At 34.5% G+C, this 23,086-nt stretch overlaps 3 protein-coding genes and 2 non-coding genes across 6 annotated transcripts; 2 read left to right on the top strand and 3 right to left on the bottom strand.

Annotated features, from left to right (window-relative positions):
• Window positions 1-1,000: 1,000 nt before the first annotated feature.
• LOC116337868 lies at window positions 1,001-2,269 on the top strand. Its single transcript, XM_031762807.1, has 3 exons — window positions 1,001-1,367; window positions 1,435-1,599; window positions 1,714-2,269. The coding sequence occupies exons 1-3, from the start codon at window positions 1,010-1,012 to the stop codon at window positions 2,097-2,099; spliced, it is 909 nt and encodes a 302-aa protein (XP_031618667.1). The 5' UTR covers window positions 1,001-1,009; the 3' UTR covers window positions 2,100-2,269.
• Window positions 2,270-2,943: 674 nt separating this feature from the next.
• On the top strand, window positions 2,944-15,366 carry LOC116338394 (vigilin). 2 transcript variants are annotated; one of them, XM_031763608.1, is made up of 8 exons: window positions 2,944-2,976; window positions 4,010-4,090; window positions 10,495-10,577; window positions 10,755-12,820; window positions 12,920-13,172; window positions 13,298-13,426; window positions 13,503-13,666; window positions 13,758-15,366. In XM_031763608.1, exons 3-8 carry the CDS (start codon window positions 10,547-10,549, stop codon window positions 14,877-14,879), a joined length of 3,765 nt encoding a protein of 1,254 aa, XP_031619468.1. In that variant the 5' UTR covers window positions 2,944-2,976; window positions 4,010-4,090; window positions 10,495-10,546; the 3' UTR covers window positions 14,880-15,366. The 2 variants fall into 2 exon arrangements, with proteins under 2 accessions (XP_031619468.1, XP_031619474.1); XM_031763614.1 differs by lacking the exon at window positions 2,944-2,976 and adding an exon at window positions 6,828-6,896.
• A 2,560-nt stretch (window positions 15,367-17,926) lies between these two features.
• On the bottom strand, window positions 17,927-20,891 carry LOC116351565 (probable elongator complex protein 2). Its single transcript, XM_031783716.1, has 5 exons — window positions 19,486-20,891; window positions 19,224-19,416; window positions 18,999-19,139; window positions 18,249-18,918; window positions 17,927-18,133 (listed from the first exon to the last, which is right to left on the bottom strand). The coding sequence occupies exons 1-5, from the start codon at window positions 20,755-20,757 to the stop codon at window positions 18,010-18,012; spliced, it is 2,400 nt and encodes a 799-aa protein (XP_031639576.1). The 5' UTR covers window positions 20,758-20,891; the 3' UTR covers window positions 17,927-18,009.
• Window positions 20,892-21,607: 716 nt separating this feature from the next.
• Trnav-aac lies at window positions 21,608-21,680 on the bottom strand. The gene has a single exon. It is a non-coding gene; the product is annotated as a tRNA-Val (tRNA).
• A 209-nt stretch (window positions 21,681-21,889) lies between these two features.
• On the bottom strand, window positions 21,890-21,962 carry Trnav-aac. Its single transcript has one exon. It is a non-coding gene; the product is annotated as a tRNA-Val (tRNA).
• Between the last annotated feature and the right edge of the window lie 1,124 nt (window positions 21,963-23,086).

The raw sequence follows: 23,086 nt of genomic DNA, 5'->3' as shown, positions 1-23,086 counted from the left end.
GTAATCGCCGTTCCATGGCATGCGTCAACCAACTGATAAAACGACTTATACAATGATCTGGTACAAGAGTCTCTCTGCTCTGGTAGATTTGATAATGATAATATGATTGACATTATGTTTACACGTAGCAAAAAAGCACTAAATGCATATGTACGTATATGCATGTAATAAGTTTTTAATATCCCACTGTTAATAATTTATCCTACTGTTGTTTGGCCCCTTGGAGATTCTCCTATAAAGCAGTAAATGCATAAAATTTACGATTCTGAAGTGACACGGTCATACATGTAGATTGTATTGCATGCAACAAATAAAAGCGTCACAAATGTTTCACTTTCGTTGGAAAAATTGATCGAAAATCTGGCACAATACCGGGTTCATGCAATTCAGAATATATGATTCACATGAAAATGAGAGCAACAAAAAACCTATTCATTTTCTGACTTTACCATTTTTTTATGTTTGTTTGTTTGTTACCATTACTGCTGTTGTTCAACTTAACTTTCGTTTTTCGTCGATAAATATGCGTATCATAAGCATGTGGTCTATGCAAATGTAAGCAGATCTTCATGGAAAATTCCATTTTTTCCATCATTGTTGTTCATATTTATGGATTTGTGTGGTCGGCTGCATGCAAACTCACATTTTTTTTTGTTCAAAGTTATGAGCGCGCTTATGCTTTTTTATTATTATTGGTGTGATGGTTTTGTACAGATAAGACAGACATGGAAATGCACCAACGATTATAATGCATTCGATTTACGGCACGATACGAGACAATAAATATATATTTTTTGTGCACTGTGTCACAATTTGGCCGCAACGAATAATTCAATTGAATTACAAACATTAGTCTCATTTGAAACGGCTACAAATCAACTTGACCGGGAGATACATAGATTTTTGTTGTTATTTGCTAATGTTGAAATCATTATTTGTTTTCTTTCATTTGGATCAAAGCTTAAATATTAAAAAAAAGTATTTTTGGTTGATCGATTATTTGTCAAAAATGAAAAGTGCATCGATTTTGATTGTAATTTTGTTTGTGGCGTCAATTGCTGTTGCATTCAATGTAAGCGACGAGATTAAAATCGATAATTTAGCGACCACACCTGAGCACACATTGAACGGTAGTAATGATGATGCAGCCAATAGTCGGATGGAAGTGGACATTCGAATTGATAAATTCAATATTACCAAATCAAACGAATCCATTGATTTTGGCGGCAAATCGAACGTAGATATAAAAAATGATGACCGGAATCAAACCGACACACTTATTACGTCCAGTGTTCATTTGCGAAATTCTATTCAGACGCATTCCACACGAACATCGCGGGGATTTTTGGGTCTGTTTATTATACCATGTGAGTTGAAGAAGGGATCCTTTTATTAAAAAAAAGTCGTGTTTTTTGACTCATTTTCGTATTTCAGACATCGTTTGCTTTTTTGTAGCGAAAGGATTCTGGCCCATGTATCCATCAATGTTGCAGTATCAAGTGAACGAAATGGGTAAAAAAGTGTTTTCCCAAAGCGATGAACGTATCCGACAATTCTGCTGTGGAAAACTTAATTTTCAAGAGTCATGCTATCGACCAGGTAATTTTCTTAGAATTTATAATTAAAATGGAACCCTTTGACATTTTGAGTCAAAGGTTTTGAATGGACCTGACTGAATTATATTATCAATTTTCTGCCGTTATTTCCGTTCAGTTTTATTTAAACTTGTACCAGTTGATCCGACCGATTGTCCGCCATTGCCATCGACTGAATCGACGCCAACAACTACAAATCCAGCTCCACCTCCAGCCTCGAATGCACCACAAACATGGGGCAATATGCCGGCACGAATTGCATCCAAACCATCAAAAACTGCCCAACAAAATACCGATGTAGAAGTCTTTGATTCTGGCAAAAAACCCTCACCGACAAAACCCGATGAAACGCCGAATATTAACATCGAAATTCACAATGTATTTTCGTTTGGTACGACAGGGAATAATACAACCAATGCACAACCACCGCGAACCGAACAAACCGATAATAAAATTAGTATATCAAAAAATGAGCAAAATAATCCGCCCGTCATTTTTGCATAAAGAAACAGTTCTAAAAGTGAATGTCAAGTGAATTATTTCAACGATATAAAAACACACACACATCGCATTAAATATAGGCAAATCAATTAAAAAAATTAAATAGTAATAAAACTATACAAGTAAAAATGGCTAAACATTTAGAAAATATGTAAATAGATGATTTAAGCATACGCCATCTAGTTGTCATTTTAAACATTTATCGGAGTGATCAAACTTCAGAGCGTATTTTTTGTCGCACATACATATGCATATTTTTACAAAAAAAAATTTTTTTTTTTGGATTTCCCAACTAAATGAATTCGATTTAGATAAAGAAATTTAAAAAAAAAAAAAAAACAATTGTGTCCGGCATTTTTGTTGTCTCTATTGCTTAATCAATATTTTCTAGCTAAATTGTAATTGTATTCCCGAATGTTTTTAAGCCATATTATTATTGTTATTATGAATTGATGACGATGTTGCGTGTCAACGCAAAGTGATACAGTTGGCAAATCAAGATGCATACGTGGTTATGATTTGTATAACAGTCGAGACAGTGCGTGAAACAAAAATGAAAAAGATCGACCATGCGAGAGCAGGACAAAAAATAAAATATGGTACACGTTCATAGGAATGAGAGGCCCGTGTTCAGTAGTATACATATACACACCGAACAGCACCGGATTCTTCAACATACACAACTAAACTACAGTTTAAGCCATGCACTAGCGCACTGATACGTATAAAAAACACACTCACACTCATATATACATGTAAATCTACGCATACACGCACGCACATACACATACAAATCTATTCGAAAGTGCTCTAGACAGTACAGTACTTTTGCGGTTTCATTCTCTCTTCAGTCAAATCTTCATTTATTGCTTGGAAGTCGGTACGTGTAGTTCGCCTTTCTCCCAAAATATTAATAAAAAAACACACATATTAGAGTAGTAGTATTGAAAAGAAAAGAAAAAAAAAGCGAATCGAAATTGCATTCATTAGGCATTTTGCAGTTTTGTTCGGAATCGATTAAAAACGCAGTAACCAAATAACAATAATAATAACAATAAAATTAAACATAAAACTCGGAAAATTAATAATCAGTTCATTGGTTCAAAAAAAAGAAGAGAAAAAAACGAAATTCGGTTGTGGTTTGTTGTCGCAAAAAGTTGTCGTCGTCGTCAATTCGGTTTTCTTTCACTTCAATTCGGTCTAAAGTTGTTATTTTGTTCGAACATTTATTGCGTTCTGAAGCAAGATTTTTGCCTACATTGGACTTGCACCCATTTTTTTCTTCTTCTTCTGCCTCGATTTGATTAAAACGTCAACATTCAAAAACAACACACAGAGAGAGAGACCAAAGAAAAGTTCGAAGTTTGAAAAACGCACGACAAGAAAAAAAATGAAATGAAACAAATTAATATGCAAGCGAACAATAAAAAAACGAAAACAAAGTATTAAAGTGATTTTTTTTTTGTAATGGAAACAATTTGTCCGAATTTGGTGATTAGAAGTAAAATAAAAGTGTGCGAAAGTCTTAATTATACCTGAAAATAAAACAATCTAAATACGCAAAAACCAATTTATTTTCAAATGAACCAAACGACCAATTAAGAATCGATTTAAAATATATCGGAGCACATTTTTGAGCAAAAGAAATGAAGCAATAAAGGATAAACGATCGAAATCAATGCCGAAAGCACATTTTTCTCTCCTCTTTTCGATAATACACATAACTAGATTCGAATATTTCATCATTTCTCTATCTCATAGACAAATTTTTAACATACATTGTCATTAAGATATAGACTAAATTGAAAGCATTGAGCAAATACATGAATTGATGTACTAAACGATATTTTTTTTAATATTTCAATGATTTGTTGTTTTTTTTTTTTCATCTGAAATAATTCTGTGTGTTACAGATAAGCGTCAACCAAGTGTTTTTCAAACTGGCTTCATTGATAAAATAATATTCAAGACCGGATTATTTGGATTACAGTACAGTAAGTGTTCAGCATATTTTCTCTCTCTTTCTATCATACTCACATATTCACATGCTCTCATATATACATATAATATAGAATATAGTTTCATCATTACTTTTCGTCGTTCATAGTCGCATTCGGTGCGGCGCGCGGCCCATACTCGTGGGTTTTCGAAAACTGAAATTATAATATTTCGAGAGAGAGATATAGATAAATTTCTATAATCATATAACATGCACATGTATGAATCTCTCTCTCTCTTTCTCTCTCGTCTATCTATCGAACATACATATGGAGTTCTATGAGAGAGTGCGGCTTTTCACCGCAATTAATGTAGTGAATTCAATTCTCTTTTTCGTGGTTCTCTTCATCGTTCATTTCGAATGATTTACATGGGGAAAACGAACGCATGGATTCATTTTGAACAATTTTTTAGTTGAATTTCATGCTCAAAGATCGACACTCTTTTTTCCCTACTTCTTCTTTTTCATCATCATCATCATCATCATCATCTTGTTCATCTTCTTTCATTTGATTTTATTGTGTTGAATTTCTTTTACGTGCACTAATACAATCGCATAAACATGTACATACGCCAAATGAATTTTTTTTTCTTCTTCTTCTTCAACTATACACATTTCGACGTTGTATTGACAACACACAGCCAAATAACCTAAAAAAAAAAACACTCAGAAAGGTATAATGACAATACAACTGTTGATGTGTGTCGGTGTGTGCGTGTGTGTATTCATATGGTTAATTTTTTTCTTCTTCTTCTGTGCGATCTCTTTCACATCGGCATGACGGAGTGAAAGAAAGACGATTCGAACCAAATTAAACACTCTCAAAGAGTAATAACAGCAATGAAGAAGAAGCAACAATTGCTTGTGATCATCATTTGTCGACGTGGTAGATTTTTGATGTGTTGTGTATATTTTATTACACACACAAATACACAATTCGGCCCCATTGATCCCTTCGAAATCAGTCGATTCATTCTTTTGACGATCCATATGGTTGAAGCAAATTGAAACGAAAATATATATTTTTGTTTGACTCTCATTGTAGAAAATTGACCATTTTCTAATAACACGCATTTATTTGAATAAACGGGATTTTTTTGTGCGGCACTTCAACTAACCTGAAACGCATACATACACACACACATATACAAATCCATCATTTCCGTTTGATTGCATGGAAATGTGCTTCGGGATCGATGTAAGTTGGCATAAATCCATGAAATTCAGATTGCCATTGGCTTTTCGTCATCGATCAATGACCAAATTCAACAACCGAACCAATGAAAAAAATCCACACTTAAAATAGATTTTTGATGAAAGAAAGTTAACTTTTATCAACGACCATATGGTTCGATTGTACAAATATTGATACATACACAAACAAACACTTGCGCCACACGCGCACGCACACACATCAATCTAATCGGGATATTTACAGCCAACTGAGTGAGCGGTAATTACGAAAATCTGATACGCAGATTTTCGCATGATTGTTATTTCATGTCAATTACAGAATAAGAGATGCACATTGTTCGCATTTGTCATTGACACACCGCATATTTGTTCACGGTCAAGTATGTATATTGTTTCAAACAAGTATTGTAAGTTGGTGCAATTTTTTTCGGACGAGAGAAAATATCCCGGCCAAATCAATCAATTCAACTTGAAATGATTTTTCATTACTTTCTCCGTATGCCGCAATGGGCAACACTTTTATTTTATTATTGTTGTTGCCTTTCTGAGGTGACTGCTTTTTTCATCATCTCTTTCGTCGGTTCGTTTTTTTTTTTCATTTGGTATGCCATCGAGATGCGATTGTGAATTGTGTGTAAATGCGAATGTGATTCTACCACTTTATTAATGGTAATGGTGATGGTGTTGTATTGCTGCGTGTATGCAACCAAGATTCATTGGGTTTTTGCATTTTTAATGACACGTCTACAAAAAGACGTTTACCGCATTTTTTGTTGTTTATCATTCAAAATTCTTATTTTTTTCCTCTTTTTGCGTGTGTTTTCATTTTCCGTGCTCGTTTCAATTCAGAAAAACGAAAAATTGTATTGTATCTTTTGTGAGGTTAGTGTATACGGTTTCTGTTTTTAAAAATGTGTTATCATGTGAGCTTTTGCTGTACAGTTGATCGCACGGAATGCCATTTTAACGTGGAAGAGAGACGAATGTAGTGTGTTATGTGCGAGTGCCGACACTACAACAGAAACACAAAACAACAACAACAATAATATAAAAAAATACTCTCACTTGCCAATCGTCTAGAATTTATGTCCGTGTATCGATGGTGTGTGTGTCTGTATTTTTTTTTTTCTGTTCAACACACAGAGACACAAACTGTTTCAAAGTTTTTGTTGTTGCTTGTTGATACACTAAATTGAAATTGTTTGTGATTCTCTGTTTGACCAAAAATGAACGGTGAATCCTATGTAGGAATTTTTGATTGATAATGAATAACATTTGTGTCGTCGTTGTCGTTTTTTATTTTTCTCTCTCTCTCTCTCGCTCTTCATTTCTATATCGTTTCTAATGGCTCCGATTCGCCGTTCTTTCGAAATGACTTTGCCACGCTGTGCCATGCCGTTCAAGTAAAAATCATAGCAGCAAGTTTTTCTTTTGTTCGGGTTCATTGCATATTATTACTGAGTTCGTTCATTCTTTTCATTCATTCAACTGTTTTCAATTTGTGTATCTGTGTTTAACTGATATGTATCGATATTCAGTTGGAACAGTCAAAAGGAAAGAGGCAAACATATTATACACGTGTCATCAGGCGATCATGAACTCATTGTGTAAGTATGCAATAAATGAAATAAAGAAGGAACAGAAAAAAAACAACAACAACGGACGGAGAATTAAATTGCTGAACAATAATTTGGTTAAAATGAGTAAAAGTGCTGGCGAAAAAAAAAGTAATTAGGAAAGGAAAGACCCGTCTCTCGTGTTTAAACGACCTCAAAAACGACAGACAAATCATTATCGTTGATTGCAACCGAATGAAACACATATCTCAAATAATGCAGAACAAAACAAAACCATTTCAAATGATCCAAAATATTCATATTTTCTGTTTGAAAACGAAAAAAAAAGAAAGAAAAACACATTGCAGTGTGCTTGGTGCGAGCAATTCGACCGAGTTTTTCGTACGCACATTGTTCATCTGGAAATCAGTGCCCAACAACGTGTTTTCGATAGACAAATGCAATTTGGAAAGGGACATTCAATTGGATATTTTCCATCGTTGCCTCTCTATCTCCTCTCTCTCTCAGTTTGCTATTGAATCGATGTTCAAAATGATTGTAACCATCCATTAGACGTGTACCATTTAACAAATTACTTTCACAAGAACGCAACACATAACCGCTTTTCAGACATTGGGCGACCAATCGACATATTTCAAGTAGACGGAATATACGCGGCTATCGACGAGAGGTGCCAAATCATCACATTAATTTGCGGTGTGAGTTTGTGTACGTATGTATGTGCTATTTTCAATTCAACATTTTTCATTCCATCTTCTGGCAAATACACGTAAAAATAAACACATCGCTTACTCTTCGCCGACATGGTGTGCGCAAAATTTGTGCTTTATGGTTTGGTATTTGAGGCCGATGTGTTGCTTTTCTTACGTCATTTATACATACATCGTATCGTGTATGTTTGGCAAACGGCGCGCATGCATTTCCACACACGAGCACACACACACACATCTTAATATTGTGTGTTTTGCAAAGTGCCACACACAATGTGGAAATGTTTATTTACTTCTACTCTTCTCTCCGAAGAACAACTGTACGCAGATGTTTTATCCGAGTTCAATGCGTTAAAATTGATATGTTGTCGCCGTATTCAATGCAATGTATTTGTTTCTCTACATTTCGGTATCATTTCATCACCACACGATGATCTAAATAAAATCAATTTATCTGTCAATGAATAAACAAAAGCTATTTCTTCATTTATTTTTTTTTTGTCCTCTTGCTTTTCAAAAGAGTTTATTGTCCAATTCTAAAGGAATTTCACCAATTCGGACATCACTCTTCTTCAAATGTTACTTCATATCATCCAACATATTGAAGTGGTTTCATTATTTTTGCCGTCACCGCAAGAACCAAGGTCATCGAAAAAAAAACTCCAAATCATTTAATATGCTTATTTAATGAATTTTATCGATTTCAATACATTATGCATTTAAAAATAACAATAAAAAAATCGTATACCATTAAAACATTCAATTTCGAAAGTGAGCGAGAAGAAGTAAACGTGGAACATACGTTTTATTTTCCATTGACGACATCTTTTAAGCATTTTTATACACAATGTCAATTTAAAAAAAAGTATCAATTTTCGACGCCTTTACATTTCGATTTTCACCTGAAATTTGCATTTGATTCAATTGGACTGGAATTGATCACATCCAACAGTGGCACCAGTAGAAATATGCATTGAACGATGAATATGATATGGTCAAGAAATCGATTGTGATTCTTTGGAGTCGATTTAAGAAATGAAACCCATCATTGCTCCAACAACAACATTCATTCGCGGAATATAACATGCGGAACCGATTACCATTTCGTACATGTTTCTTTCTTTTGTTTTGTTTTTTTCATCTTAGGAGAACAGTTAGAGAGATTACTGTAATCGAGCGAATTTCACCTCTCTCTTTTCATCAATGTGCAAGGTTTCATTTCATGTATTGCTTCACTGGTCAAATATCATGTTCGCTTGTTTTTTTTTTCTCTTCTCTTCAACATTGTGAATGCTTGCACGCTGAATTATCGAATCGAACATGAACCTTTTTTTTTATCAAATTTTACTACATTCAACCAATGCATTTTATTACATTTGACGCGTATACAATTCGCATTTTCGATCGGTTGATTTAACAGAGACGATAAAAACAAGAGAGGGAGAGAGAGAGAAAGGGACGGGGAGAGATGGAGCAAGAAAAAGGGAAATAGAGATAGAAAGACTTTCTAATGAAAATGCATGAAGAAGCATGAGATTTTCAAGATTTTCGAGAAAAAAAGAAGAAGAAGAATGAAATGAGCATGCAACAGCCGCAACAACACAAATGAAAACATTTTAAATAAATGTACATATATAGTAAAAGATTCCCTTATCACTATCATATGAAAATGAGCTACATTGTAAATTAATGTTTATCCGTGTGAATCTAATCAAAACAAGTACACGCAATTCATCACTTGTTTGTTTTAATTGATTTGCACGGCACACACTCACGCACACACATACTCATTGCGTCCAAGCGAGCTATTTGTGCTTTTGCCGCAAATGATGTGTGCTGATGATGTGCCGTTTTTTTTTCGCATGCATTTCTTTCATATTCCCAACAAGATTACAAGGGAGCGAGAAAGAGCGAAAAATAAACGAAATGACGTTCAAGTGGTTTGGACTGTTTTTTTTTTTCTCTTTCCATTTTGAAATGTGTGAGAGAATCTGATAAGCGATTTGTAACCAACATTTCAGATAATATAAACGAAGGCACAGAAAATAATCAACGTAGCTAATCAAATAGGCATATTCATTTATTATCGAACATGACTGTTTTTTTTTTCGAGAGTTGTACAGTTCTCGGTGAATATTTGTTAAACAATATGGACATGTTTATGACGATTGAGCGATTGCGGACGCAAGTCGAGCAAACATATCACCGTCTTTTCGGATGAAATGAACAAAAGGATCTCTCTATTTCTCTCTCTCTCTCTTTCTCTCGTCCAATCACTTGTGGCTTACATTCAATTTGCTCATCGTTTGTTTCTTCTTGAGTATTGTAAGATTATACGCTTACATCGTTGAATTGTTTTGTCGAATTGTACTTTATACTTATGTTTGCTATTAAAATAATAAACATTTTGTAGATAAAAATAAATTTGTTGAAGAATTTGGGTAATTGTTTTGCATCGAAAATGACCGGCCACACACTCTTTCCTTTAGTCCCCTAAAAAGAGAAGAATAAGAAAAAAAAGCGACGTACAATAACACATAATGATCAATTGTATGTGCAGTGTACGCTTATATTGTGTCATTTTATGGCTTTTTTTCGGTGCTCTAAACCGAAAATTAATTAGATTATGATTTTTGTTGTTGTTGTTGGTTGGTCACATTTATCTATTTTTAAAATGTGCGGTGGACAGAATGAATATATTGTTCCACTAGAAATTCACAGTTCAACAACGTTCACACCGAATTCGGAAATGAGTACGCGTATGCGTTAGTTTTTGAATGAATTTCAACATACAAAATTTTTTCTTCCGTGCAATTAAATAATGTTGCATCATTGTAAAGAGATTTAGATTGACAGTTTAACGTGCATACGTATGATATTAATTGTGCAAAAAACAATTCAATTTTTCCTCATTTCAGTGTGACTGTGACGACTTGGAACGGATCAGGACTCTTCTTAAATTCAGTAGTAATGCAAGCAGCAGTGATGGAGGAATCACAAAGTAAGTATATAACAAAAAAAAAAATGTTGCATGTAGCTGAATCAAAATTTGTAAGTTTGATTCAAACAAGTGACCTGACAAAATTGTTCAATTTGATGGTTGTTCTAGAAACGAGTAGCTATGAAAAAATGTGACTGAATTATATGTAATAGTTTCATAAATTGAATTAAATTACAGTTAACAACAACAACACCACCACCAATGATAATAACATTGACAACAATGCGACCACGGCCCCGCCAATACGCACTTACGAAGATCTATTCCCGGCACTAAAGGCCTCAAAACCTCAAAATCATATTAACAATGCTTCCACAAGCAAGATGCGTGTTGAAAGTTCAACGGTATCAAAAACGTTTGTCGTACCATTCGAAGAGCGTAAAATTGATACGGAAAAATTTGGCGAAGGTGAATCGCAACGGATTTGCAAATCGATAATGAAAGACACGGGTGCTCTTATTGAAATCACCACCGGCAAAGATCAATCGATTACATTTTCGATTCGTGGACGTCAAAATGAGGTGCAAGATGCATTCCGTTTAATTTCGATGAATTATAAAACGCAAACGGTTAAACAAATCAATATACCAAAAGAGCATCATGGTTTGATATTGGGCAAGCGCGGTGAACGTTTAAAGGAAATCGAAAAGCAATCAGCAACGAAAATCAATGTGCCGAGCATATCCGAAGAGAGTGACATTATTACGATCAGCGGACCGAAAGAGGGTGTTGAAAAGGCCGAACATGAAATTCGTTCAATGTCCGATGAACAATCGAAAAAAGCATTCGAACGTGTACATGTGCCGAAAATTTTCCATCCATTCATTTTGGGACCGTCGAATGAAAATCTAAATGAGATGGCCGCACAAACTGGTGCCCGTATCAACGTACCACCGCCATCCGTGATGCAAGATGAAATAACAATCACTGGCGAAAAAGATGGTGTGGCCAAATCGAAAGCAATCATTGAAAGCATTTATCGGGATATGGAAAAGAAATGTTCAACGGTATGCGTTGAAGTGCCAAAAGCCCAGCATAAATATGTATTTGGTCAACGTGGTTCGACAATTCAAGAGATTCTTAGAAATACTGGCGTTTCGGTTGAGATTCCATCATCGGACACTAAATCCGATACCATCACGTTGCGTGGACCACAAGAAAAATTGGGCGGTGCATTGAGTATGGTTTATGAAAAGGCCAATTCAAAGCGTTCAACAATTATTGAAGCACCAGCATGGATTCATAAGTACATCATTGGTAAAAAAGGTGAACACATCAAAAAAATCACCGGCGATTCAAATGTGCTGGTCGATTTCAAGGACAGCATCATTACATTGGAAGGACCACCGGAACAACTTGACTTGGTCGAAACCACAATTGCTAGAATTGTTAAAGACTATGAAACAAATTTCACATTTGTCGATATGCAGGTCAATCGTAATCATGCCAAACATATTATTGGCAAAGCTGGCGCCAATATAACACGATTGAAGGAGGAACTTAAAGTCGATATTAATATCGAAGATGAGGCTGGCGGTAATAAAATTCACATCGAAGGACCCATCGAAGGTGTGCGCCGTGCACACAAAGAAATTAAAGAGAAAGTCGAAAAATTGGACAACGAAAAGGAAAAGGATGTGATCATTGATTATCGTTTGCATAGCACATTGATCGGACCGAAAGGTGAAAGCATTCGTGAATTGCGCACCAAATATCCGCTAGTTAACATTTTGATACCGAATTCATCGGAGAAGAATGATGTGGTTAAACTGCGTGGCCCAAAAGATGAGGTCGATAAATGCCACAAACAATTGATGAAATCGGTTAAAGATGCTCAAGAATCGTCATTCGTTATGGAAGTGCCAATTTTCAAAAAATTCCATAAATTCATTATCGGCAAGGGTGGTGCAAATATAAAAAAAATTCGCGACGATACACAAACGAAAATTGAATTGCCAGCCGAAGGTGATAAAAATGAAGTGATCGTTATTTCAGGTCGTAAAGAGAATGTAAACGATGCACGTGAACGCATCCTTAAAATTCAATCCGAATTAGCCGATGTCATCACGGAAGAATTGACCATTCCACCGAAATACTATAATTCAATTATTGGCGCCGGTGGCAAGCTTATATCGGCCATCATCGAAGAATGCGGAAATGTATCCATCAAATTCCCAACCACCGAATCAAACAGCGACAAAGTTGTCATTCGCGGACCAAAAGAAGATGTCGAAAAAGCCAAGGTAAACTCTATTTTCGATGCCGCCTTATTTTTCTATCGCTGATTTTCTTCTTATCTTCTTCTTTAAACTAAATTTAAATACGCTTTTTACATATTACAGCAACAATTGATTGAATTGAGCAATGAACGACAGCAATCATCGTTCACCGCCGAAGTACGTGCCAAGCCCCAGCATCACAAATTTTTGATTGGCAAAAATGGTGCATCGATTAAGGAAATTCGCGATCAAACCGGTGCTCGCATCATCTTCCCTGGTAATAACGATGAAGACAAAGAAGTCATTACAATCATTGGCAAAGAAGAAAATGTATTGGCTGCCAAAACTCAACTCGAGGCAATCATCAAAAACAACGGTGAGTGCAAACAATCCCTCTAACTATATCTATCGAACCCAACATTCATTTGAATTATTCCAAAGAACGCAAATTTGTTAATCGATGTATATATGCTAAATGTGAACATTTTCTTCTTCATCTAGATAATATCACTGAAGGTGAAGTTTTGGTTGATCCAAAGCATCATAAGCACTTTGTTGCACGTCGCGGTGAAGTATTGCGTCGCATTTCAGACGACTACGGCGGTGTTTTAATTTCCTTCCCTCGTCAAGGTAATGCCAAAAATGAATTAAAATTCGATATTTATTTGAAATTTATCATTAATTTTTTTTTTGTGGAACAACACAGGCACCGAAAGTCATCATGTTTCATTGAAAGGTTCTAAAGAGTGTGTTGAGCTTGCCAAAAAGCGTATTTTGGAAATTGTTCACGATTTGGAATCTCAAGTAACAATTGATTGCGTTATTCCTCAAAAGCATCATCGTGTTGTGATGGGTCCGCGCGGTAGCAAGGTAATAAATTGACCAAGCGAAAAGAAAATGTGCGAAATAATCATTGTAATGTATTTGTGGTTTTTCTTTTTTTTGTTTCGAATTCAAATAGGTTCAACAAATCACATACGAACATGATGTGCACATTAAGTTCCCCGATCGTAACGCAACCGACGAATCGGGTGAAACAAATGGTGATTCGGCTGAATTGAATGGTGAAGCTGTGCGTCAATGCGACATCATTCGAATTTCTGGTACCGAGGAGAAATGTGAGGCAGCCAAAGCGGCATTGCTTGAATTAGTTCCAGTGACAGAAGAGGTGAATGTTCCATTTGATATTCATCGTTGGATAATCGGTACAAATGGTCGTGATGTGCGCGCATTGATGAATCGTTATGATGTTCACATTGAATTATCGCCACCTGAAGAGAAATTAGATATAATTAAAATTACCGGTGCACCGGCCAGCATTGCTGATGCTAAAAAAGCCATCGATGAACGTGTCGAAGAGTATGAAGCGAATCGTAAAGATCGTGAATTACGTTCGTTTGAGCTAAAACTTGAAATCGATCCAATTTGGCATTCAAAGATAATTGGACGAAAGGGTGCCGTTATTAACAAAATACGTGCCAATCATGGTGTACAAATTTCGTTTCCACGCAAAGAAGACGATGTCGATAACATAATTACGATTCAGGGCTATGAAGCTGCTGCAAATGCGGCCAAAGATGAGATCATGAAAATTTACAATGAATTAAATGATTTGGTGCGTGAAGTGATTAAAGTTGATCCACGCATTCATGCCCGTTTGATTGGTCAACGTGGTCGTAACATTCATAAAATTATGGACGAATATAAAGTGGAAATTAAATTCCCAAAACAAGGTGAAAATCCGGATGATATCACAATCATTGGTGCACCAGATGCGGTTAGCGAGGCCAAGGACCATATTCTTAATTTGGAAGAGGAATACATGGAAGACATTATCGATAATGTTCCAACTCATACAAATGATTTTAGCACCGCATTGGAAACGGCAATGCAAAAAGGCCCCGAAAAAAGTAAAGATGGTTTCGTAGTACAAGGTGCACCATGGACCAAAAAGGGCAACAAAAATGCACCAAATACACAATCTCAAGAAGATTTTCCCACATTTGGCGGACTTGCTCAAAATGCTGGAGCCAACGTAACGAGCGACGCCCCTTTGTCTTCGGTATGGGGCCAACCTCGTTAAGTTTCTCAAACGCGTATTAAAACGCACCATCAAAACCACCAACACCACCACCACCACTACACCAACGGCAACGATATTCTGCCGCCAATAACAACAACAACAAATAGTAAAACAGCAACAACAAAATATAAACAAGCCTATAACAACTAAGAAAGAGAAAGAGACAGATGAAAATTAATATTAACAAGATGTGAAGAAAAAAACCGCTAAAAACCGATATATATATTATTGCAATATATCTAACTCTTTCCTTTTCTACATACAAATTTTTTAATTGTAATTTTATCGCTCAGAGTTAATCTCGTTTTTTTTCCTATCGAAAATGCAAAACGATTTATAATATTGTAACAATTTTGTTCATTTTCTCCATTTTTTTCGATAAAAACTATTATTATTTTTTTTAAAAATGAACCTTGGTCTCTTCGTTATTCTTCTTTACTCAAAACTAGTAAAAGAAAGAGTGAGAGGAAGAGATGAGAAAAAAAAACACATAGAAAATATGATGAAATATTTGCTTTTCAATTTAGTTTAATTTTGTATACGATGGAAGTATGGACACACAAAACAAATGAATATAATGAAGGAAGTGACAGAGAGACAAATAGAGAAAATCTATTCAGATTTAGTGAGTCTATATCATTGCAAGTAAATGATAAAGATTTAAAAGAACATTGTTATCGAAAACTCGAATAATGGTTAAATTTTTAATACAACGTAAAAATTTTCATTGTTATGGAATTTATACATCGTATAAAATATACAATTCGGCCGCCGAAATATGAAAAAAAAATGTCAGTTTTTATTTTTTTCGTTTGTTTGTTTATTTTTCGATTTTTATTTGGTTTTGATCCTTCTACTCACCCGCCCTCCCTTCTAGAAAATAGAAACACGAACACTAAAAGCAAGTATAAAAATGTGTGCAATCCATTTGATCATCTTACAAGAAGGAGTTATGTTACTCTTACAAGCGCTGGCAGAAAAATGCCGAAAATTGAAAACTAGTTACAAAAATCAGGTAGAACAAAATCATCTGGAATATAGTCTAATTATTTATCTTTTTTACTAATAAAAATTGGCTTTAAATACTTCTTGAAGATCAATCTTTACGTCTAATCAATTTTCTGGATCGAATTTCCTACCCAAACCGTTTAATCTAATGGGCATGAATTTTAAATCGAAATATTATTTTTTGATTGAAGCAACTACAATGTAAAATTTATAATATTTCATTTTATAGGAAGCGAAACGCAGAAAATGGTCAAAATGTTAAATTTAGTGACCAAAAAAATACATCACTTGTGAATTTGCTTCATTCAAATTCCAAAATTGACATTTTTCGGTATTTAAAATGGAAAATGAAACTAATATCCAAATGAATTGATTGAACAAAACATAAAAAAACCGAACTGAAAATATTGTTGTTTTTTATTATACATAATTATATGCTCATAAAAAAGACTTTTTATCATTATTGAGTTATGTAAAGTGTTGAAGACAATGAAAGGAATGTGTTTAGACGGGACAAAAAAATGAATTAAAACAGATTTTTTTTCCTTCGGGCTGGCATTGTTAAAACTAGAAATAAATTTATCTTCTTTTTTTCATTAAATTTTCATCAAAGGAGAGAATCGATATCGATTGCAAAATTCACAATAAGACTTCTGATTTTAATTTTTTTTTTAAATGGAAATGCTTCATTTCTGTTCATTGAAAATAGAGATTCTTTTTATTTGCAAAGAAATGTTTAAGAAGATTTCCGATTTCAATCTGAAAGATTTCTGATTTGAGAGGTATAAAAGGAGTGAAGAAAAAAATAACACAATAAATAAATGAAAACCTTAGCTAATGCTGACGATAAATGAAGAGGAAAGACATGTGGTGGAGATGAAACAAACAAAAAAAACGAGATATTTTATATTTTTGTACTGAAATTAATAAAAAAAGCGAAATATGTAATGTAACGAACTATTTATTTTAAAAGAAAAATGAAAAAAAAAACACTAGTTCTTTACACAAATGGCTGAATTTTCTTATTTTCTTTCCTCATTTTTCAGTTTTGATTTTATCAGCTCATTCAAAATGCGTGTATTTTGTTTATTTTGATGTTTTTTGTTGGTTAATGTCACTTCGGTCCTAAGTTGCAAACTGGCAAAAAATCGAATAAAAAATTGGAAGCAAAGAGAAAGATAAAAAAAATTCCGAACAACTGCCAAATATGTACAAAAATAATATTTTGAAATTGTTTTTTTTTTTTTAATACAAAGTCTCTTTGAAAAAAAGTCAACGACACTTTTTGTTGAACGATCGTTTTTTGTAGCCATTTTTTGTTCATCACATTTTTCGTTGATCACGTCATAACTACATTGCGATCAATTTTCCAGAAACTCAAGAGAACAACAACTTTTTAGACTATTTTATTGATGGGTTGAAAATGATTCAATGTTTAAATTCATTATCATTTTTTTTTAACATACAATAACTAAAACTATTACAACAAACAAAGAAAACAAAAAGGAACGTGTAATTTAATAATTTGTATATTTTTTGAGCAAACATTTATTTCAATTGAAATGACTGAAAAAATAAACAAACAAAACAAATGAATGAAAATGATTAAGAAAATAGCAAATCTACGCAAAACAATGATGATTAATATTGAGAGAGAGAGAGAGAGAGAGAGAGAGAGAATGAGAAACAGATACACACACATAGCTGGGCAGACAGGGGGGAGGGGGGGATTACCCCCTCCTGAGGCATCAAATTTTAGCGTTACCCCTTTACAAAATCAACAAATTTTTGCGTTACCCCTTTACAAAATTCATGATTTTGGATAGAATTTTTCTCATTTTGCTAGGGTTTTTGGATCATAGATGAAATTTTCCTATTTTGCTAGGAGTTTTTGAGAAAATTACCCCCCCAATCCCCCCCTGAATTTTTCAGTCTGCCCAGCTATGTACACACATTGATTGAAGGCTGAACAATTTGTAAATGTGAAAATAAAATGGAATCGAATAAATGAATTTAAAAATAAAGTAAAAACAAAATCATTTTCTAATTGTATTTTTTCTTTATTTATATAATTTAAGTTATGTCCATAAAAAACTGGATGTGTTTGACACAATTATTAAATTTAACAATTCAACTTAATTTGATAGATCCGGGTGAGATGGTCGGAGCCACAGCTAGCCAATTGATAAGGATTATTGGCCGATGGTCGAAATTGTAATCGTTTCACGGTCAAATGATGTGCATTACTGTGGAGGATAAAAAACGAACAAAATAAAGTCGATTCAACAAGTGCCAATAGGCAAAGAGTGTCAACACAGACTAAAGTGTGAATAAAAAAAAAGTGTCTCGATCAAAACTTACACTTGATCAATTGTAAATAGGATTGTCCAACTTGTGTTCAGCGTGCAAATATGAATGGAACCACTTTCCAATCCAATGGCTGCCACATAATCACAGTTGTTCGGTGCAAAGCATGATGCAAAAGCAATTGCTGTGACTGACTCATTTTTTGCCAATTCCAATGTAGACAATGCACCATAATTTTTCAAACTACATCCAGAATCATTGTCATTTTGTTGCCAGGCCACCACTTTTCCGTCTCGCGAACCAGTCGCAAAATGTTTACTATCATGTGTCCAGTCACATGTCCAAATGATACGACTATGAATACCATTCTTTTTATCCGTCGTTGCGATTAATTTAAAATTACAAAGGGCATCAGTCGCCGTATCATTTTCAAATAGAGTCCATCGACGATCCCGACTCACGGACAACAACCATTTATTGTTTGGAGCAAATTTCAATTGTGTCACAGTCAATTGATGTGATGGCAATTTCTGAATTTGTTTCCATGTCGATGTATCCCATAAAATGATTTGTGCGTGTTCGTCATTTGTTGCACGACAACTCGATGCCAATATTTTACCATCACTTGTTGCACTCAATGCAAAGATCTCATAACCATGTCCGTACAATTTTTGCACTTCGGGCCATAGAGTGTTTTGCATTAGAGTCTCTTCGGTTGGTGGAGCTGCAATAAAAGATAAATAGATTTAAGTCTTCGTTGGAATTAAAACTGACATCTTTTTTTTTTTTTTAATAAAAACTCACAGGTCATCGAAATCGGAACAAAATAATTATCTGGATACTGATCTTTGATATGACGTTCGTCAGCAGCGACTGGTATTGATTCGTCGAAAACCGCTTTGTTTGATAGACCTAAAGATGGTACCGATGCTCCTTTTGGCGTTGCTGAAATAAAAGGAAGATTTCATGAATAAAAAACAATGATAACTTGTCAAATAAAATCGTCTTCAAAAGAATCGTCAAGCTTACATTCAATAATTTCATCTAGTTCGGAACTTTCAATGTTACATAGTCTCTTTAAATTCTCAATGAAGTTGACGGGTGCTTGAAAGGTTCGAACGATTTTCTCTTCAGCGCCGCTGGCAAATTTAAAACGTTCCAATAAACAAATTGCCTGCATATCATATCCGTGCACTTGGGGCCGTGCGATTTCGTGCCATGTCTAAAAAGCGAATAATGAAAGAAACAAAATAAGTCAATCACTCAACAAAAACCGGAAAATTCATTTTACCGTCAAATTGTCAGTGGTGTCTGCTCGTTTCCATGGTGCATGGCATCTGGTCGTTTGATCAGCGGACACGGTTAGAAGAAATTCACCCGTTGGATTCCAGCATAAATCACGCACTTCGGAAAAGTGTCCGCCAACATTAATGCCCGGTATCCAAATATTCTCATTTTCGCTTTGATGCCAAATATGAAAGCTACCCTGATATCCATGGCCAATAATTGACTTTGCATCCGGTGAAAATTTCCCACCATAAAATCCAAGTGTATTACCACCAACTTCACCAACTCGTACTTTTTCCATCCATACACCGTCCTCTTGCATCGCCCATATGATCAATGTTTTATCAATTGAACTGGACAGTAATTGTAAACGATTATCGAATGTTTTTGACCAATGTACACTATAAACCCAATTATCATGACCCAGCAATACCGATTCCAATGTTACGGCATAGCTCAATGATTTACCACCGCTTGTTTTTACCGTAAAGATTTTCTCTTCGATTTGAATGTCTTCGTTTGTTGCAAAAATGTTTGCTTTTTTTCTGATTTGAATTGGTTCGATGGTTTGACGAGCAGAAATGCGCCACAGCCGAATGAATGTGTCTTGTGACGATGATGCCAACAATAATTCCGTATTATTCAATTTGACAATATCTAAGCCACGCACCCAATTCTCATGTCCGACTAATGTATCAACCTTAACAAATTCCCGTTTACCATCGACAATTTGTTCGCATGTCAAATGAATGTTATGATTATCCGTTGAATATGCCAACAAAACTTTATCTTTTGAATTTGGTAAAATGGCAAATTTTAATGCAAAACAAAAACCGCTGCCCAATTTTATTGTGTAGAAAACTTCGTATGCATCATTTTCAATGGAAAATGACCAGAACTTTATGGTTGAATCGAGTGAGGTGGTTGCAATCAACCATTGATCGTTGACACGAATTGCATCCACGAATGTTACGCCATCTTCATGACCGATCAATTTCCAAATTTTTGGCGCATTTTGATCCTTAATATTCCATAAAATACAAAATTTGTCATAGGCGCCCGACAGAAATTCATGATTCGAGATCCATTTGACCGTATTCACTTTGGCCGTATGCTCAACAAATGTTTTCTGTATTTTCACGGAACCATTGGAATTGGGCTCGAACACAGCAACGGAATTACAAGCGGCAAAAATTACTTGACCATTTTCACCCCAGTCAGCTGATTGGGGAGTTCGATTACAAGCAATTGACGTGTAAACATTTTCTGCGCTCATTTTTATCCGCAACACTTGATGCACTGTCTTATTGACTTTTAGTCCAAAAGTTCTTTTTGTTGACTTTTTCAATCAATTGAATCAATTTTCATACTATTTTGAAACGCACATGTTCGCACAACTGTCAAACTCAACATTTGTCAACGAATCAACTTTTAATACATACACAAACAGAAACTTTTTTGACTGTATATAGAGTATAATTGATGGCACGCCGATTCAATAACGACATCTATGCGTCAAAAGTTAATCATGCATTTTTTGAATGTGTAAACTATATATATTTTATTTTGCTAATTCAAAAGTGTTGTGATTGATCGCAGTAATTTCATAACTGTTTCCTTATTTGAGGATTTTGTTTAGCGTTGAATACAAGAAAACCGGAATGAATGTTATACGTAACAAAACACTAAATAAAAATAAATCATTGGTTTAGTGAGTACAGCAACTTTGAATAACCATTTTCATTTGAATTATTGCATAAAAAGTGTGGTTTTGTACTGGGAACTTCCGCTTTTACCATACATTTGCATAGTTTTATGTGACACAAAAATTGCCCGTTTCAATCGAACAAATTGTAACAATTTCGGCTCAAAATCTCTATTTTTCAATTTATTTTGATTTTTTTTTTCGAATCTTGTTTTGAGTTTCGTGAAACTTTGCTTTCCTTAATAATTGTGAATAACATCTCTTCTTTGAAATTGTGAGTTTCTTTCAAGTGGATAGCAAATATTTTTGATAAATAATAGTAATTATTTATAATAATAAAAAGACAAAAATCAACCGAAAAATGGTGGACATGTTTTTAGATCTTTTCTTAAGTTAAAAAATGAAAAAAAAAAAAACAACATGTTCGCACCAGGTTTCGAACCTGGGACCTTCTGTGTGTTAGACAGATGTGATAGCCACTACACCATGCGAACCGATGGTAGTTGAGCAAACAACAGCGTTCGCTAGTCCATTTCATCGATATCACAAAATTTGCTCCTTAAAATCGAACTAACCGTAGCAATTGAAAGTGTCGATTTGTTTAATTATTAAAAGGTGTCGATTATACGGAAAATCGAATCTTTTTTGGTTATGTATAATAAAAAAAAATTAATTTTAAAAAGCAAAAAACAGAAGAACATCATGTTCGCACCAGGTTTCGAACCTGGGACCTTCTGTGTGTTAGACAGATGTGATAGCCACTACACCATGCGAACCGATAGTAGTTTCGGCATAAGTAATCTGTTTTGATAATTTTGCACACTCGGTCCGAGTGTATGCATATGAGATGTTGAAATCAATTGGTTATTTGAATAATCGAAATGTTGTGATCTTCAAGTGGAAGGTCAATTAAAAACCATCATGCTAAACCAATTGTCAGTCGTTCTCTTTCACTTTATCCCATCGATGAAATATTTAGCTTCAATGAATACCGAATCAAAGTAAATTTTGCTTTTCAAGTAACATGTAAGATAATAATTTATTTGTGATAGCTGCGTGAGACTATTTTTAATTTTGCTTGGAAAGAATTGGCACCGTATGCACATGTCATCGATCAGAAGAATTAATTCAAATAACATTTCGATTTAGTCGTTCGATTTGTGAACAATTTTAATTTCTTTATTTTGAAAACAAAACAAAAATTCAGGGAATTACGCGCATTTGGGGAAAGACTAGGAATATGATGGAACTGATGCTCGTCATTATTGTGGAAGAAATTTCGCAGTAATCATCAATGAACTATTTATTTATAACTTTTACTAAGAGTTTGCAGTGCGCATGCGTAATGTTTTTTTCTTTTTAAATCTCAACAGAGCATGTGAACATGCTTTGTCGTATGTAGTGCAGTAAAGTGGTCATTCGTCTATCATTCATCTATGATGTGTTCACAGCCGAAAAAACAATAGAAAAAATGAAGAAAAAAAACCGCTCGACAAAAACCCTAGCAAAATGATTATTTTTTACGAAATACCAGCCAGGAGGCCAGTTATGACAACGAGATCAAAGAATCGATTAATCAAACCGATCCATACATTAATATCGGGATGATACTTCTTAACTTAACAAGTGGCAAAATCATTTACGAACAGAACGAGATTTACGATTTACGATCAATTTGCAAGTTCCATGAAGTTCATAACATTGCAATGTTATTACATACATGCATGCATTTTGAAAATTTTACGGCACGAATCACATTATTAAAATTTCGAGAATAGATGATGATTACGTCTTGGAAATCAATCATCCTGAATTTTCAACCGAAGATCTCGATAATGCTTTGACTGTCATCGGAAATAATACGAAAATTCGTCATTTTCGCTTCCACCGAATCCAGATA

This window comes from Contarinia nasturtii, unplaced genomic scaffold (assembly GCF_009176525.2).
Source record: "Contarinia nasturtii isolate CC-2019 unplaced genomic scaffold, AAFC_CNas_1.1 Cnas_scaffold_78, whole genome shotgun sequence".
In the NCBI taxonomy this organism is placed as follows: domain Eukaryota; kingdom Metazoa; phylum Arthropoda; class Insecta; order Diptera; family Cecidomyiidae; genus Contarinia; species Contarinia nasturtii.
This window is presented reverse-complemented; position numbering and strand designations above follow the sequence as displayed.

Coding starts and splice junctions, on each gene's coding strand:
- LOC116351565 (XM_031783716.1), bottom strand. CDS start 20,757: ATGAGCGCAGAAAATGTTTACACGTCAATTGCTTGTAATCGAACTCCC. Junction 19,417..19,485: donor ACACCACTGACAATTTGACG/GTAAAATGAATT, acceptor TTCGCTTTTTAG/ACATGGCACGAAATCGCACG. Junction 19,140..19,223: donor ACTAGATGAAATTATTGAAT/GTAAGCTTGACG, acceptor CTTTTATTTCAG/CAACGCCAAAAGGAGCATCG.
- LOC116337868 (XM_031762807.1), top strand. CDS start 1,010: ATGAAAAGTGCATCGATTTTGATTGTAATTTTGTTTGTGGCGTCAATT. Junction 1,368..1,434: donor GGGTCTGTTTATTATACCAT/GTGAGTTGAAGA, acceptor TTCGTATTTCAG/ACATCGTTTGCTTTTTTGTA. Junction 1,600..1,713: donor AGAGTCATGCTATCGACCAG/GTAATTTTCTTA, acceptor ATTTCCGTTCAG/TTTTATTTAAACTTGTACCA.
- LOC116338394 (XM_031763608.1), top strand. CDS start 10,547: ATGCAAGCAGCAGTGATGGAGGAATCACAAA. Junction 12,821..12,919: donor AAGATGTCGAAAAAGCCAAG/GTAAACTCTATT, acceptor TACATATTACAG/CAACAATTGATTGAATTGAG. Junction 13,667..13,757: donor TGGGTCCGCGCGGTAGCAAG/GTAATAAATTGA, acceptor GAATTCAAATAG/GTTCAACAAATCACATACGA.